Source organism: Parus major, chromosome 6 (assembly GCF_001522545.3).
Source record: "Parus major isolate Abel chromosome 6, Parus_major1.1, whole genome shotgun sequence".
In the NCBI taxonomy this organism is placed as follows: Eukaryota; Metazoa; Chordata; class Aves; order Passeriformes; family Paridae; genus Parus; species Parus major.
Window position 1 is genome coordinate 12,368,710 of NC_031775.1, and position 17,803 is coordinate 12,386,512.

General features: G+C 55.5%; 2 protein-coding genes across 6 annotated transcripts in view; one reads left to right on the top strand and one right to left on the bottom strand.

Annotated features, from left to right (window-relative positions):
• Positions 1-13,788, bottom strand: part of PSD (pleckstrin and Sec7 domain containing) — a 46,575-nt gene extending 32,787 nt beyond the window's left edge. For 2 of the 4 annotated variants that reach the window (XM_015633059.2, XM_015633056.2), the window contains exons 1-5: positions 13,751-13,788; positions 12,423-12,544; positions 2,499-3,390; positions 2,316-2,418; positions 1,202-1,670 (exon numbers count right to left, since the gene is read on the bottom strand). In XM_015633059.2, coding sequence (XP_015488545.1) covers positions 1,202-1,670; positions 2,316-2,418; positions 2,499-3,266 — 1,340 coding nt within the window. In that variant the 5' untranslated portion in view covers positions 3,267-3,390; positions 12,423-12,544; positions 13,751-13,788. Of the gene's footprint in view, positions 1-1,201; positions 1,671-2,315; positions 2,419-2,498; positions 3,391-6,279; positions 6,488-12,422; positions 12,545-13,227; positions 13,567-13,750 lie in introns of those variants that run through there. The other 2 variants (XM_015633058.3, XM_015633057.3) reach the window with 2 other exon arrangements.
• A 725-nt stretch (positions 13,789-14,513) lies between these two features.
• FBXL15 (F-box and leucine rich repeat protein 15) lies at positions 14,514-17,509 on the top strand. 2 transcript variants are annotated; one of them, XM_015633067.3, is made up of 4 exons: positions 14,514-14,618; positions 15,329-15,579; positions 16,303-16,805; positions 17,178-17,509. In XM_015633067.3, exons 2-4 carry the CDS (start codon positions 15,397-15,399, stop codon positions 17,365-17,367), a joined length of 876 nt encoding a protein of 291 aa, XP_015488553.1. In that variant the 5' UTR covers positions 14,514-14,618; positions 15,329-15,396; the 3' UTR covers positions 17,368-17,509. The 2 variants fall into 2 exon arrangements, with proteins under 2 accessions (XP_015488553.1, XP_015488554.1); XM_015633068.3 differs by lacking the exon at positions 14,514-14,618 and adding an exon at positions 14,654-15,010.
• The last annotated feature ends 294 nt before the right edge of the window (positions 17,510-17,803 follow it).

Consider the following 17,803-nt stretch of genomic DNA (forward strand, 5'->3'; position numbering starts at 1 on the left):
ACTGACAGGAGTTCAGCTCCTCTAGAGATACACACCTTCCCTCCTTGCTAGCTCAGCACCTTCATTCTTTTCCTTCCCATTGCAGGGGCACTACTGTATTAATGTATTATTAACGTATGTATTTAATTATTTTTAACTTCTGCTGACATCAAAACCTCCCTTTTCCTTTTCTTCCACCAAAATGCTATCCACCTACCTTCTGCACAGCTAGGTGAGTTCATGCTGCCATGCGGTATCCCAGGCATCACCCTGGTTTTGCGCTCCCCAGATGAGACCTGTCCCTACTTCTGTGGAGCATTTGCTGATGATGCTGAACCTCCTCACCTCACTCAAGACTCTTGACAATGTAGATGTCAGAACATGCCTGCACAGGGCCTTTCCCCTCCAGGTGGCTGTCCCACACAGTGCTTTGGACCTGATGATGCTTATCACTCCTCATGGTCAAACTACTACTCCAGCAGAAACTCCATGGGCATGCCACCAAACCAAACTGCCATCTCCCACATCGGCTAATTGCCAGTGCCTGGCATGGGGCAGATAGCAGGTGAGAGCACACATGCTGCCCATGGGTAGGCAGCTGAATGATAATCTTGGTGCCACCCACTCCATCAGCCTCCCAGCACAGGGTGTTTTGCCACACATGTGAAAAATGACACAGAAGGCAACACACTGCTTTTTTGATCCCAAAGTATCTCCTACACTTTCCTGAATATGGCAAATACCTAATGAGGCTGAGGAAACAGAACTGCTCTCACTGCTGAAACACATTCATCTGTGGGGAGAGGGGCAGCCCAGCAGCACCTGGCAGCCCAGAGTAGCTCCAGGACACAACCTGTGTGCTCTGGGGTCCTGACACTGTCACCCCAACACCTGGCAGCACCATGGCAGGACTCATGCTGGGAAGCCTCAGTTCAGCTGGGCAACCTGAGCTGCAGGGTTCACCCCAGGTGAGGCCCACGGCACAGCGCTGGATCTCCTGGGCTGGCTTACTCTTTCCATAGGGCAGTGAGGGGCCCCTCCCAGCCCTGCCCCCAGTCCCAATCCCTGTGGTGCAATCCAGACCCCCATCTCACCCCCATGCATAGCTTGCATGTTGCTACTGGGATTTTTGGCTCAGTCACTTCAGCAGAGCTTGTTTTGTCATGCAGGGTACAATAAGGAGGGTGAGAGGAGCTTTTTGCCCTTGCACACAGATCCTCACCTTTCCCTGTTTTCCTTCCTCATCGCTTCAAACACCTCATTGTCCTCGTCCACATCCCTGTCCTGCAGCCCATCCTTGGAGCAGCTGGTGCCTGGGGCAGGTGGCTCCTCTGGTGTGCTGTTCCTCCTGCCTGGTGTGCCCACAAAACTTGGGTTGCTCTCACTGTCCTTCTGGCTCTCAATTGCTGAATCCACCTCCTCCTTCTCGGCCAGGATGTCATCGATGTTTGTTTCACGATAGCACCTCAGTGGCACAGTGTCCAGATCTGTCTCAGAATACTTCACTGTCCTCCTTATAATTCCAGTTTCACAGGAGCCAGGCTTCTGGCTGCCCAAAGGAGACACTTCTATCTCCACCTCCACATGGCTCAGGCTGTGCTCAGGTACCAACCGCGGTGGCTCGGCTGGCAGTGGGGAGACAGACTTCTGGGGGAGTTCAGCCAGGGGAGCAGAGGCAGGGGCAGAGGAGCCTGCAAGGAAGGCCCAAGCGTTCAGAGCTACAGGGAGCTGCAGTGGGGAGCTCTGAGGAGCCACTCCTGCAGCACCACACACACACCCACACACACACACCCACCGAATGGGGTCACACATCATGGAGTCATTAAGCTTCAAAAAGACCTCCAAGATTGTCAAGTCCAACCTTTGACCAAACACCACCATGTCAACAAAACATAGCACCACAGCACTAAGTGCCATTCCAGTTGTTTCTTGAACACCTCCAGGAAGAGTGACTCTACCATGTTGAGGGACACAGGGGAACGGTGAAGAGGTGGCAGAAGGAGAAAGAGTGCAAGAGGCAGAGACAGGCTGTCAGTGCTAGTGCATCTCCAGCCAGCCCTGGGACCCCATCTAAACCCAAAAGCTCTTCTGAGGAGGCAGCCAGGGGCTTTTTGTCACCTCTTTTACATGGCCACAGGGGATTTTGCACGGAGGTTGGTACACGAACAATCTGACCCCAGGAGGGCATAGGCTGGTCAGACTTGGGGGAATCTCAGCTCTTTGTTGGGCACTGAGAAGACCCAAGGGATGGGCAGCCCCAGTGAGAGTCCTGCCAACAGTACAGACTAAAAAGGAGAGATGGACCAACCTGATGGCCTCTGCCCACAATTTCTTACCTGTCTTTGGGGTATCTGAGGAGCCATAGAAGAATTCCCACTTGGCCTTGGCAATGCGCTGGGCATGGGCAGAGCTCTGACGGGGATACAGCCAGGTACTGCCCTGCAGAGAGGAGAGCAATGAGTGGGCAATGCATCCCCAGGGCAGAGCCCATGCCCAACATGCGAGACCCTGGTACCTACCTGGTGTCGGGGCTCTGGCTTCAGGGGACTCCTGGCGAAGGTGGGGAACTCCTCTGGCAGCCCGTTGGTTAGGGATCGGCAGAGGCAGCTGGTGTCGAGGGCACAGAGCTCCTTCTCACAGGGACGTGTCCCCCCTGGAGTCCTGCCCCCGGCCAGCAGTGGGTCAGATGCGGAGGCCTCCAGCTTCAGCGTGTGCAGGAGTCGCTCCTGAGGCAGGGGCTGGGGCTGGGGGGATCCCATGTCCCCACCGAGCTCCAGACTGCGGCTGAGGCTGTAGGGGCCATTCTCCCAGCGGAGATGGGGGACTGTCGGGCAACCCAGAGTCCGCACGCTGGCCTTCTCAATGAAGCGGAAGGTGACCACAGAGCTGTGTCCCTCTGGGGCTGGCGGACTGCGGCTGCCCGGAGAGGCGGCGGCCGGGCTGGGCCGGCCCCACCGCGGGGTGGAGGGGGCAGTCAGCCGGCCCGTGGCGGGGCAGCTCCCACTGCCGAAGGGCGCTGCCTCAGCCGGCCTGCGGGCCAAGGAGCCGGTGCTGTTGTAGAGGCCGAGGGGGCAGCGGCGGGCATCGGGCGCCAGGCCCTTGCGCAGCAGGTGGAGGCGGCCGGCGTTGAGGTTGGGGGTGAGGCAGGGTGGGGGGCTGCACCGCCCAGCCTCGGGGCTTCCCCCCGCCCACCAGGGCCTCCGGGTCACCCTGTGGGCAAAGGGCGGGGGAGAGGCGGTGCAGCCCTCCTCGGGGTGGAAGCGGACGGGTGCCCCTGCTTGGGCCATCCTGCCAGAAGAGGGCACAGAGGTGTCAGGTCCGGAGCCCAGCAGGGTGGCACAGGCACAGCAAGGCAGGTTCCCGGCAGCCCTGAGATGTCTGAGACAAGAGGCGATGCATCCTCAGGCGGCCCTGAAACAAGGGCAAGGAGCTGGTTAGGGAAGGAACAGAAAAGAGTCTGGGGCCACGGGGAGGACAGACCCAAGGTGCCCTGACCTTGTGGCAGAAGAAAGATATGCTCCAGGTGAGACAGCCCCAGCAAATCCCCTCCTGCTGCAAGAAGCAGGCAAGGTTCATCAAGGGCATCACACCAGCACCACTGCAGGGATGCTGGCAGCCCATTGCTTGGTCCCCAGGCACCCAGAGTGTTTGCTTTCTCCCCAGGGTGCCAGGATGCTCAGACATTTTCCCCACAGTTCAGCACCCCAGACATTGCAAGAGAATGCACTATAAAATGGGTTTCATTCATTCTGCTTTAGGCTGAATATATTACTACCCACAGCCTACAGCCTACAAAGGTAATAGGGAAAAAAAAAGTACCTACTGTATCACTGAGACATCCTCCAATTATACTTGCTCAAGGAGTTTAATATGAGCAGCAAGGGCAAGGAGCCTCTCTCTTTGGAGGTCAGCCTGGGTTTAAACTGTGTCACACCAGCACATGTCACAGCCACTACTGATGGCACAGACAGAGCTGTCAACACCAGCAGACTCAAAAAGCAGTGGTAACAGACAATCCCAGCCTGGGGGAACACAGCAAGCCTGCCCTGCACATAGCTCACTTGCTTGCCTGTCTCTGCCCAGAGACCGTATACCCGGAGATGAGACCAGCCACCTCACAACAGCAGGTGGGTGGCTGCAGGGAAAGGCAGGACCTGGAGCCCCCACCAACCCCACTGGCAGGGCTGCTGACATTTTTCTTTCTCCCAGTGGAGCTAAAACTTGTACTTATCCTTCCCTGAGTTTCTTCGAATTCCTAATGTGCAGAGAAGACTCTGTCTTGGCTGCTTGTGCCTTCTGACAGATGCCAAGATACTGAGTCCTTCACTTTGATCATTTGAAAGTGAGAAACCATATGCAAGCTGCAAACAGGAAAGCATGATTTTCCTCTCCTTGTTTCTGAGTGCAAACCAGACAGGATTAAATTCCTAAAGGACGTGGGGCTGAATTTTCAAGTGTTTAGGCTCCAGAGATGCACAGACAAAACTATTAATGAAATAACCCAAACCACACCTGTGGGGTAGGCACCCATTTATCTGCACTATCACACTGCTGAGCAACAGCAATCTCTAATTCACTCACTGCAAATTTTATTCTCCTGATTAATTTATCATGTACTGTTTTTACAATATTTTTCTCCTGCTATGGTTGTGTTCGAATTCAAGGTTGCTGAAGTTAACTGCTAAATAATAAAGATGCGGGGTTTATATATTTCAAATGAAATTCCACTTTTTATCTCAATGCAGACTGACACATATGCCAAGGAAAAAGCTTATCTCTAGGAATAGTTTGCTTTCACTGTAACATAACAAATCTACAAAACCAGCCTATCTTAAAATATGTGAGTTATTACTAGAATAAATGGGATAAGCAAAATGTCCTTGTTATTAAAACAGAATTATCAAATTTAGAGTAAAGGTGCCTGCCTTTGACCCACCAAAGCTGGATGGCTCCACCATGCAGTAGAGCTTTTCTTTAATAATGAAAGGTAAAAAGCACAAATGCAACTGAGACAAAAAAGTGGCGATGGAATGAGCTACAGCTTCCTGCTTGCTGATTTCAATTGTGAATCAAACGGATGCTCCTTAAATCACTGTGATGAATGGGTTAGGCTGTAAAACACTGGTGGGCTGAAGAAAGCCTTGTTGGTCCTGCTGCTTAAAAGCAGGAGAAGTCCTGCAAAGAAAATCTCACAGGGTGACTGCCTGGGCAACCCTGGGCACACATTCAAAGAGAAAAACTCAGGAGCTGCAGTGTGATAGCCAGGGGCTACATGTCATTGGGGGATTCAATTTGTTCAATAAAACATATCACAAGAAACTTATTATTCCTGGCTGTCCCTTCTTAACGGCCAAAGGAATGTCCAGAGATGCCACCTGGGCATTGCTTTGAGCCATACCCAGTGCAACAGGGGGTGGCTGCTCCCCATGCAAGCGCTTGCCTGGTGGAATGGGGTGATGCGGAGCGAAGGCAGCAGGCAGCAGGAACTGCTTACACTGCGGGGGAAGCACACACCCACGCCACGGAGTGTGGGGACAAGGCGTAGGAGACGGGGGAGGATGAGAACAGATATGGCAAAGAACGGGACAGAGACAGGAGAGAGGCAAGAGGAGCAGGGCTAGGGGTTAAATTCACAAGATGGGCAGTATTTCTGTGCTCGACATAGAACCCATCACAGGGAGTGGGGGAAACCAGGCTGTGGCTGCCGGGCTGCCTGAGGGGGCTGGGGCAGATGGCCCCTGGGAGATGACTTTGCCCTCCAGAGGGACACAGAGCAGTTGGAGGGGATGATGTGGTGACCGATGCGGGATGTCTGGAGGCCCTGAGGCTGTGGGGCAAACAGGTGACCTCTTTCTGGTGTGGCGTCTAGGCAGGGGACGTGTCCCCACCTTGGAGCTCAAGCTGAACATGCTCTTCACTCCCCGGCCCCCCCTGCCCGGCTTCCCTCACCCGGCACCTCCCGCCTTGGCGGGATCAACCCTGAGTGGATGTGACATCCATCCGGATGAGGAGGGAGCACCCCCGGCCAGGGGGGCCGGCGGAGCCGCCCGCCGCGATCTCCCTGCCTGGGCATGGCCCCGCTCCCGTCCCGCCGCACGGGCACACGGCGGCCGGAGTGGGTCTCGGCCCCGCCGGGAGCCACCGCAGCCCCGTGCCGCCGCCCGCCGATGCCGGGAGGGCGCAGAGCCGCCCCGGTCCCTGCAACAACTGCTGCAACTTTCCCCGCTCCCCCGACGCCCCATTTCGGCCTCCGGTTCCCGCTGCGCCCCGCCCCGCCCCGCTCCGCTCCCCGCGTCTCACCGGCAGTGCCGCCGCCGCCGCCGCCACCGCATCCTACGCGCCGCTCCTCCACGCTGCTGCCGGCACGGCGCGGCTCGGCCCGGTCGGTCAGGGTACGGTACGGTACGGTACGGTACAGTACAATACGGTACAGTACGGTACAGTACACTACAGCTCGGTACGGCACGATGCAGCACGGTGCCACCGGCCGCAACCCGCCGCTCCCTGCCGCGCTAATCCCGGCCGGGACTGTCACTCCGCCCCGCTGACAGCCACGGCAGCCAATGGGAAACCCCCTCCGGGCGCCACGCCCCGCCCCAGCCGGCGGCACCGGCCCGTGAGGACCACCCGATTCACACCGGCGTGCGTGTCCCCGTGGGTGGGCAGCCGGCGGGACCCCATCTCTGGAGCATCGGCCGCACGCCCGGCTCCCGCTGTGCACACCCCCTGTGCCAGGGCGAGCCTGGCCTCGGTGCACTGGCAGTGCGGCGCCGGATGCCGCCGGTGTGCCTGTTCCAACGCCGCACCGCTCACGTCCCCATGTCCCGGCGTGAATTTCTCTGTTCATCAGCGTGCACATCAACATGAACGGCCTGACCCGGCTCAGATGCATATGCAAGTTGCTATGTGACCACTGGCACGTGTCATGCATGAGCATGCACAGCCGGTGCGTTGTGCCCTATGCCATAGGGTGCAGGCTCCCCTGTGCTCCACTGTTGCTTAAGAACCACGAGGATGAGAAGACAAAAGCTGCTGTGTGGTCCAGGCTGCCAACCAACATCAGCAAGTCCTTGCCTTAGAGCACAGGCTCTGTGCCAGGGTCTCTCCAAAGGTAATCACCCTAAGCACACTACAGCCATGGGTGCCAAGGTGTCTCAGGCCACCAGGAACTTGATATCACAGTGTCACTAGGCACCCCAAGGATGGTAAATGCCACACGAATCTCAGGAAATCACTTCTACATACAAGGGGGGGAATTCGCCTGTCCTTAGTCTCCTGGGGAGACTCCACCAGTGGCAAGTGCGAGCAGAGCTCATATAGGACAGCTGAGTACCAAGGTGAGGGGTGCTGTGGCAGGGCTTCAGGAAAGGGCTTCCAGAGTACTGAGTCTGCTTGTGGCAGCCACTGGGACTGGCAGCCAGCACTTTGTGCTCTTGAAGGTTGCCAGATTGATTTGCTATTAAACAGCACTTTATTACCCAGCCCAGCGATCATTATTAAATGTGTATGAGACAAGTAGCCCAGGGGAGCTGGGGCTTCATGTGCACATCGTGTATGCAAGAGAATTTGGGAAGAGCTGCTTCTCCTTGCTGCTTTCTCTGCCTGCAGCAAGCCCAGCTCCAAGCTCACCTGCCCCCACTGTCACCCAGAAAGTGTCTCCTTCTGCCCTCCCAGGCATGGGGAAAAAGCATCAGGCAGGGAAGACTTTCCTCATATTTAATGCATCAAAGTGCTGCCATCTTCTCCTTCCTTCTCCAGGCTCCTGCCTGTGAGGGGCCTGTCTCCCCCACACTTGAGGACTCAGCTGCCTTACACACAGCCGGCTTTTCTGGCAGACTCCAAGAAGCTGGGCTAATTAGAGGCCTCACTGCTGAAGGATCAACGACCTGATTCCTTCAGCAGCTTCTTGATGGCAGGAGGGCAGGGAGGGGGAAGGCTTTTCTCTAAGCCACAGGCAGAGTGACAAATTTAACCAAGTGGAAGAGCTCAGAGCTTTCCCAGCATGTCCATACCAGGACAAGGCATATTTGTGCCTTCCCAGCACCTGCAGGCAGCCCTGCTGAGAGCTGCAGAAGGTAAGAGAGAGATCTTTTCCTGCCATCCTGACTGGAGATCCAGACCATTCATAGAAAACACATTTCTGTCCAAAACATGTGTTTTCCCTGCCATAGCAGTAGCTCTTGCTCTCCCTACAGTATCCTTCTCTGTATCCCACTTAACTTCCCACAGCCCTAAAACCCATGAAAGTTGTATCCACACACATGGGTCTGACCAGAACTGACATAAGCCTCACTTGGATCAGGATTTTTCAGGATTTAGCCCTGGCTCTCGTGATCCCTCCTACTGTGAATCCCTCCCCGTGATGCAGGACAGGAGGGAGCATAAAACCCCCCTGGCAGATGACAGAAGGGGACAAGGTATCCCCCACACTTCACCTCCCAGCCCCAACCCAGTGGGCTTAGATAGGTAGGAGTGCAGTGCACTGAGAACTCTCTTTACTACCATTTGGGTACCTCAGGACCTCTAGTTCTTGCCTGCAGGTACCATGTTCTTCCCGTATTGGAGTCCACTCAACTCCAAGTCATCCCTTTCAGCCTTCAGATCCTGCAACAGGGAGCTTCCAGGAGTTTTCTAAACATTGCCAGCACTGTCCTTGGTCATCTTCATAAGTTTGCAATACACTTTTCCCTCCCAAAGTCAGAAGGGTCTGGGTATCGTCAGGGAAGCACAATGATGAACTTCCAGCTTGGAAGAGATCAACCTGACATGTCCTAGTTCTGAACAGCTGTACAGATCTAGATGAAATTTGGGTGAAGAGGGGTTAGATGAGCTCTTTCCCCCAGGTGGCTCCAGGAGATGCTCATGCTCAGCTTGCCCTAAGGCACATGGATCAGTCTCTAGAAATGTGCTGCAGCTGCAGCTCCACTTGGGGTAAACACTGTAGTGCACCCCAGGGCTGCTTCTCTGAGCCTAGGAAGGCTGTCAGAGCCATTTCCTCTCAGGTGTGCTTTGTGCTGAAGACATTGCAAAGGGTACAAGGGCATATTCTACCTCACTGCTGCCAAAATCAGTGTGGCTGTACTGTAGCCTCAGGGCACAGTGTAGGCCTGCAAGGGGGAGGACAGTCACTCCATCAGCAGATGGGCTCTTCTCACCCAACTGACTGGAAGCATCATTGAAATAGAAACTCCAGCCACACAGGCAATGAGTCCCAGTGAAAGCAAGGGAAGCTGAACTCCCCTCACCTCTGCATTCAGGGCTCCAAGGCAATTAGGTTGTATGTGTTCCCTTGGGGCCTAAGCATAACTACATGGCTCTAATTAATGCCTTCTACCTCCAGTGCCAACACCCAACCACATCCTAGTCATATATTAAAAAACCCATTGCAGCACAAGCCAGGTTTTTAATGGGCTGATGCACTTATCTGTTATTCCACTAGACTTGTGGTTAAAGATAAATGGTGAAAATACCCTCCCTTGGACAGTCCATACAAATGTTGTTCTGCAGCTTTGACAGGGCAAAAAGACAGTGCTGGAGATCCTTCCTGAAGCCTCTTCCACCCAAACCTGGAACACGGAAGGGCAAACTTGTACTGTCCTATGCCTCTTGCAGCTCCTCCTGTGTGGGACACTCATGTGGCACCATGGCAGGATTTTTCAGGGTGAAAGACATTCTAGAAGAGGATACACACTGCAAAATGTCTTACAAGAGATAAGAGCCCATGCAGACTACAGTCTACACGAGGTGTAGCTGCTGCCTGCCAGTCTGCCAGTGCCCTACCCAGTGTCCCAACTCCCTGCCGTTTGCTGCTCCCTCTTCCAGGAGGAGCAGGGGCTTGGAAGAGTGGAGTTGTAGAGAGGTGGTAGCAAACACTGTGTGCTGGGCCTCAGAATGAGCTGTAACAAAATACTTCTGTAATGCCCCAGGCACACCTGCTATTACAGAAATCCTCTAGGACTCTGTCCCAGTGCCAGCACCCGCACAGGGAGCAGGCTTCTTCCTGCACCAGCATTGCTCTGTCAAGATGAAGGCAGAAATGACAGCATGATAAAACCTGTCCTGGGGACGTGGGAGGTGGGGCCTCAGCACAGCTTGAGCCATAAATAATCTCCCTACACAGCAGTTAGGGGAACAATTGTGTGGGAGTATCTCTTGGTAAAAAGATGTTCAGGCAAAGATGGTCTTGAAGGAAAGCAAGGGATTTCTAAGTGGCAGGGTGGGCTATCCAGTGAAGACAGAGCTTCCTGGGTGTCTGCAGGTCATTCACCAGACCTACCTCACCATGGTGAGTCACTGCACCACAGAGACAAATTTAGTCTGAAACAACCCAAATCACCCGTACTCTGGTGTAGCCTCCCAGGACAGGCTTGTTCTGCAGCACAGATCTTTAGACTGCTCTCCAGCTAACCTATGCAGCAATAAGATGTCATCCCTTCCCTATACCTTTAGACTCAAGATTCACATGGGAAAGGTAAAAGGATGTAAAGGGAAGTGAGAGCTATAACACAGAGTACTTTATGCAGAAAAGAGACAGTAAGCCCCAGGCACACAGTCTGACCCAGCACAGGAAGAACACAGAAATATACAGGATTGTGTAAAAGGCCTTGAAGGTCAGTTATAGAGGAGTAATTACAAATATATCCAGAAAACTGAGCAAAATGGCTGTCATGGAAATGTGTGGAGACAAATGCAAAGGACACACTGAAAGCTTGAATGCAGGGGATTCATGAGTGGGATGCTGCAGAACAACCCTGTATTTCCGTTTAGCTGGGAGCTTCTCATGCATAATCCTCTTTCAACCTTGACTTGCAGAACTTGGTCTTGATTTACTTCTATTTTTTTTTTTTTTTAGCCCTGACTGTATAGTCAAATTCTTTTCTGAATAAGAAGTAGGAAGGTGGTATGTACGGGGAAGAGTTGAACGGAAGTCACCATGTGTTCTTGTTTCACCAGCTTAGAAATGGCTTCTGGTTACATTGTGCAACCTCAGCACTGACTGACAGCAGAGCTTACCCTATGAGCTCAATACCTTTTCCCATGCAACCAAGAAGTCCAGTTGTGGTCCACTCCAACCCTGAGAGTGATGGAGGCTGTCAGACTTATCCTGCAGCCAGAGAAAAGATGGAGCCAGATCCTTTGAAATATCCTTTGAGCTACTGGTGTAGTGGTTTTTGTCTTGACAAATTTCTTGTTCCACTTGAGATTAGTAGGAAACTGTAAAGAAAATGGCCCCAAAGTCTTTGCAAGGCTAAAGGTGTTTAGCCAGCAAGGTGCCAAGCCATCATACTAGGTGATAGATCCTAGAACATTGGGATAATGTTGGCTTGGCATCATATTGATCTCCCAAAAATAAGTTGTAGCCTTGGACAGCACTAGTTTCTGGAAACCCCACCAGGCTTGCAGAAAGCCAGCCAAACTCTGAATACATCTCTGACATGGAAATAACTGAATTTTCAATGCAAGGGAAAAGTCAAAAGTCAAAACAAGTAGGAGAGACTTGCCCATTATAGCTAGCAAATCAAGAGCATCTCTGGGAAAAGAAAACAACTTGGGTTCCTGGCTTGAGGTCAGGTATTCTAACCACAAAACTTCCCCTCCGTCAGGACCCAGCTTTATAAATCACATCTCCACTTCCTAAAGGGTGAGGTGATTACCAAACTGCTTCTCTAGAGTCTTCAGAAGTATAGCTGTGCATCAGCACTGTCCCGCAGCAGTGGAGCTGGCTGAAGCCTCTGTTCACTTCAGGGGATGTTCATGAAGGTGAAGAAGCCATGCCCTGGCTCTGCAAGCTGCCAGCACCGTATGTTTCCAAGGAATACACAATAAAGCAGCAGTTGTTGTGAGCTAATCTGCTTCCTCCCCCTGGGGCTCAGCTTGGTCTCTCATTACTATGGATCAGCTCAAGGCCTGACGCAGTAGTCCTGCTTTCCCCCAAGGACATCAGTGGCCACGGGGACAACAGGAGTGTCCAGAAACTGAACAGCGTCCCCTGTGTGTTAAAGGTACCTGTGCAATACACCACTCCCCCAGCTGTCCTGCAAGAGCTGCAGGTGTCACAGCCCAGCATTCACCAGGTCCAACTCAGCTATTTTGGCAGACTTGTTTGAGGTATTATGGATCAACTAAAAATGGGCATCCAACTGAAGCTTAAAAAGGAGACTTACAGAACACCTCTTAAGAAATATGCAGACCCAACTTTGGCAGAACATATTCCAACAGAAAGGCAGAAGCTTGACAAGTTGCAAATCTTGATTGAGCAGAGCAGAACAAAGCTGTGGTTCTTCAAGCTTGTCTGCTTTGAGCTGTACCTTCACAAAGCTACAGTGGATAACACCCCACCAAGACCTGTACTGCAGTGCTGTACAGCCATTTCACAACTGCTCTGCATACAGGAAAACCTGACAGACATGAGCACAAAAAGAGTGCTGGTTTGGGATCCTTACCATTGCTGTAGACCTAGGTTGCTGGGTTCACTGAACATCCTGATGGTGTAAAGCTGTGTCTCAGCGCACACCTCTACAATACACTAACAGTCTGTGATGCTCTTTCTGCATCAGCAAACAACCTGTGGACAAAAAAGAGAGCAATATGAACATTTCACAGCTGGAAACTATACATAATTCCTAGTACCTTGCACATACATCTCAATAGCTCTATCAGCCAATTGGCCAAACCCCTCGCAGGCCAACAGCTCTCAGGCCCTTGGGGCACTTACAAACCTCAGTGACCTGAACCAGCCTCACATCCAGCTTCCATCACTCCTGCCCATAGGCCCAGTAATTCTATATTAAAGGGACTCTGCCAGGTGGCACCCTTCTGTTTCACAGTGGGAAGTCAAGAACAGAGTGCTGCCACCACAGGGAAAGAAAGAGTTGTCCCAGAACATGGCCAGGGGCAATCTTAACTCTAACAGAAAATTTTAAACCCTGCATCACTTGTCCTTTAAATGAGAAATGCACTGTGCTAACTCAGCCACTGGAATCCTCGAGGAGCAGGTGCTACATGTCCTGGTGCAGACAAGGTGGGTAAGAGGAAAGAAGACCTTTCCACAAACCGGCTTCTATGTTTTGAGAAAATGAGCAGAGCAGGGTGCACAGACAGGTCTTTACTTTCCGGGAAACTTGGGACCAGGGATTTGGGATGTATTTACTGTTTGTGGGCCCTGATCTTTTGCCAGGTGTATTTTTTAATGGTTCCTATGCCCGCAGTAACCAGCAGCTTGATTCTGCACAAGTCAGCAGGTCTCACCCGAGACAGAGATGGAGTCACACGGCCTGTGCCGGCTCGGAGGTGAGGTGTACGAGCGCCGCACCAACGCGGACCGGCTGCCCGCCGGTGCCCGCTCCGCAAACCGACAGCGGGGAGGAAGGAACAGCGTCCGTTTCCACAGGGTCGTTATGGCAACTGCGCGGGCAGGAGCCCGGGCCGCTCCTCCGCGGGGGCTGCAGGCAAGGGGAAGGACCCCGCCCTGTCCCCGGGGCTGCAGAGGCAGGTGGGGCACCGGCGGGGGAGCGGAGCGCGAGGAGCCGCTTGGCAGCGTGGGAGGAACGGCGGGCCGCGGGCAGCCCCGGGGAGGGGACAGCCCGGTACCCGCGGAGGAGAGGGGCCCAGTGACTGTCGGTCGGGCGTTCTGTGAGAACTGTGAGCCCTAGGGATTGGCCTTTCCCGGGGATCCGCCCGCTCCTGCGGGCGGGCAAAGGCGGCACAGCCCGCTGGGAGAGCCGCGGAGCCGGGCAGGTGGCTGGGGGGGTCTGGAGGGGCCGTGGCTCACCGGCAGCAGCGGGTCCCGGCTCCGCGTGGTGCTGAACGGACAGCGGCGCCGCGCTGCGCATGCGCGGCCGCCCGCCGGGGCAGGGGCGTGCGCTGGGAACCGGGGAATGGGGCAGCCGGTGTGCGCCCGGGAACCGGGGCCATCGGGAACGGGGACAGCCGGTGTGCGCGCGGGAACCGGGGCCATCGGGAACGGGGACAGCCGGTGTGCGCCCGGGAACCGGGGCCATCGGGAACCGGAGCCCTGGGGAACGGCGGCCGGTGTGCGCCCGGGAACCTAGCCAGCTGCGGGGCTGAGCAACCAGTGTGCGCCGGGGAACTGGGGCCATGGGGAACTAGAGCAGCTGGTGTGCGCTGGGATCTCGTGTGCGCTGGGGAAACGGGTAACTGAGGAACTGGGACAGGCGCTGTGCACTGAGGAACCGGGGTAGCTGCGGGGCTGCAGCCACCGGAGTGCGCCGGGGAACTGGGGCCATGGGGATCTGGTGTTCCCTGGCCACCTGGGATAACTGAGGCACTGGGACAGGCGCTGTGCCCGGGGGAGCGGATGGGCCCCGTGAGCTGAGGAACCAGGGCCGGTGTGCGCGCCGCGCCGCTCGGAACGACCTGGGGGAGTCGCTGTGACACCAGTGGGACCTGTGAGCACCGTGACACGCCGTCCCGCCCGGCACTCCAGCCGCGGCCCAGTGCCTCTGGGCCGGTCCCGGTAGCGCGCTCCGCCACCGGGGCGCGGCCAGGGGGCGGGCCCAGAGGCGGGGTGGTGGCGCGCGCACTTCCGCCCGCCGGCGTGACGTCACGGGTAGCCGCCGGTGTCCAGGGCGGGTGCGGCGTCGGATGGAGCGGCCGGGGGAGCCCCGGCGGGGCCGCAGGTACCGGGGGTCCGGGGCTGCGCTGCGCTGCCACCTCGCCACAGTGCGCTGCGGCGGGCAGCGAGGCGGTGTCCTGGTCCTGGCGGCGCTTTCGCAGCCGCCCCGCTGCGGCTCTGGGCCGAGCGAGGCCCCTTGGGGTGGCGAGGCAGGAACGGCACTTGGTGCGGGCTCTTCTGGGGCCTCCAGCCGCAGCTCGGGAGCTCCGGGCTGCCGGAACCCCTCTGCTTCTTCGCGGCCCGAGGCCTGATCTTGGCAGAGACGCTGAGCGTCCGCTCCTCGGAGGGAGTCTCCCTGAGGGGAGCCCGGAGCCTTGTTTCTCCCCGCGGGAAGGAGCAAGGGCCTGGTCTCTCCCCCTCGCAGGCCCGGCACTGGATGAGGGGATTGGCTGACAGGTAGAGCGATGCTCGGACGTGAATGCTGGGCACAGCTACTGTGCGACTGGTGCGGTAACGCTGCATCAGCTTCTTGCTGCTTCTCCGAGGGACAGGGCCTCCTTCAGCAGCTGATGGAAAGCCCCACCTAAGCTCTCCTGGAGGGCACTGCGGGCAGGTAGACTCGGATGCCTGAGCAGTGAACGTCCCAGGCTGGGGAGGTGGTGATGCAGGTGGCAGGCACGTGCTCTGCTGATGTGCCCAGCCAAGGGGCTATTCCGTGTGGGCCGATTGTGGGAAACGTCGCTGAGTCTGAGTCTTTCTGGCTGTTCCTCCTAGAGGCACCCGGCAATAAGTGTGAGCTGATCTTGCCTGGCTCCTGCAGTAGCCTGGCTCTCTGGTGTCTGATGATGAGTGTGGCCCACACCAGGGGATGCCTCCTGGACCTGCCCTGGGAAGACATCTTGGTTCCACATATCCTCTGTCATCTGCCACTGCAGCAACTCCTGAGCCTGCAGAGGGTCAGCAAGTCATTCCAGTCCCTCATCCAGCTGTACCTGGCCAACATGCGCTGCTTTGACTCCAGCCAGGTATTGGATGGCTCTGAGGCTGGGGGAGGACACAGATGTCCTATTGCTCCGAAACTATGTGGGGAGAAGAAACCCTTGGCGAGGAGGGTAGTTTCTGCTCAGAAGCTTGGGTTAATGGTTCAGGTGTCAAACTGGACAGATGGGCTTAGGGAGGAGAGGCAGTGATTCAGGGCCCAGCAATGCCAGTGTCTTGAGTAAGAGGCCCTGGGAGGAGTAAGCCTGGAAACTCCACCCAGGACATTATGGGGCACTGGCTGGCAGAAACAAGTTTTGGAGTGGCACGTCCTCATGGAGCTTGTGCAGTAGGTTGGGTCTGATGGGAGATAACTGTGCTTGGTCTTCAGGGAAAGTTTGTGCTATTCCTGGGAGCCACTGCCTGGAACTGGGAAAGACTGGAGTAGCTGCTATTCTGTGAGGACACAAAGTGGTCTTGCAAAGAGATTTTTGGAGAGCAGAGGTGTGGAGCTCATCATGAGTGTATAAATGCAGGAGTCATGATGTGGGATGGAGAAACCAGAGTATTATCTAGCTTGTGGCAGTAGCCTTGGCATGAGGTGAGCAAAGTCTGATGGTAGGATTTGCCCTGGGATGAGGACAGGGGATGACTTTGGTCACTATTGTAACAGAAGAAGAAAGGAGAGGAGAGAGTATTTGGTGAGGACCAGGCTTATCTGGGGATTAACCCTGGGGGGATGCCTCATTCTTCCTGGGTTCCCCATGCAGATTGGACCTGCCATCCCTCGAGCTGCTTTTGTTAACCTGTTGAAGGACAACGAAGTTCTGCAGCAGCTGGCGCTTCAGAACTGCTCCGACTGGCTGACAGACCGGGAACTGCTCCCGGTCATTGGGCAGAACCACCACCTGCACCAGATCCAGCTGAAGGGCTGCGCCCAGCTCAGCCGCCACGCGCTTGTGGCCATCTCACTGAGCTGCCCCAACCTGCGCCAGCTCTCCCTGGCTCACTGTGAGTGGGTGGACAGCCTGTCCCTGCGCAGTCTGGCTGACCACTGCAAGGCGCTGGAGGCTGTGGACCTGACGGCCTGTCGCCAGCTGAAGGACGAGGCCATCTGCTACCTGGTGCAGAAGTGCAGCAGGCTCAAGTCTCTGTCACTGGCTGTCAATGCCAACGTGGGCGATGTGGCAGTTGAGGAGACTGCCAAGTGCTGCCCAGAGCTGGAGCACTTGGACCTTACAGGGTGTCTGCGAGTCAAGAATGACTCCATCAGGTACTGAGCAATGTGGGGAGCCAGGGTGGGGATGGCAGGTATGTGGGATGGGGAGAGGAAGAGAACCAGAGAGGAAGTCAGATTTCTTCAGGCTGAAAGCAATGAGAGCTTAGTCTGGGAGAGAAGCCACTAGCAGGCCCTTCAGGGGAGGCACTGTGTGCTATTTACAGTAAATTTCCCAGCATATCACGGAGGGTAGGTCTGGGATCCAGATGTCCTTGACTTTATCTCATACCACTTTGGTGCTGTCCCGAAAGGATGGTGTATGTGTGGCACAGTCACAAGCGCTGGGCTGCTGGGAGTAGAGAAGAATATGAGTGGTGCACTTAGGAGTCCTGACTTGCAACTTGCATGTGCTCTCTTTCTTGACAGGGTCCTGGCTGAGTACTGTCCCAAGCTGCGCTCGCTGAAGGTCAAGCACTGCCACAACGTGGCTGAGTCCAGCTTGAGCGTCCTCCGAAGCCGTGGGGTGGAGCTGGATGTGGAGCCTCCGCTGCAGAGGGCTCTCGTTCTGCTGCAGGATGTGGTTGGCTTTGCCCCTTTCATCAACCTTCAGATCTAGAACTGCTGCTGCTGGGGAGGGGGGGACTGTCACAATGCTGGGATCCCAGAAGGATGCCGGAACTGGCTGCTGTGGAGACGTGCAGAGGGAGAGGTCAGTTCCATTGGTGAGGCTGGCCTGAGTGGGGCTCACTCTTTCCTCTGGGGCTGTTTAGCAGCCACTGAATGTTCATAAGTGGACTTCATTGGTGCCTCTGGGGAAAGTAGCTCCCTCTGCAGTGGCGTGGAAAAAGCGAGTGATTTGCAGGAACACCATGGTGCTGAACAGGCCTTGGTCAGGCCAGCTAATAGATAGGATTTATTATTTGTTGCATTTTAAATCTTTAAGCGGCAGCTGTCCAGAAAGCAGGGGAGTGTTTGATGGGGAGTGTCCCCTGGGGTGGGTGTGCAGGGCATGCCAGCAGAGCTGTGGAACAAACCAGATCAGCTGGAGCAGA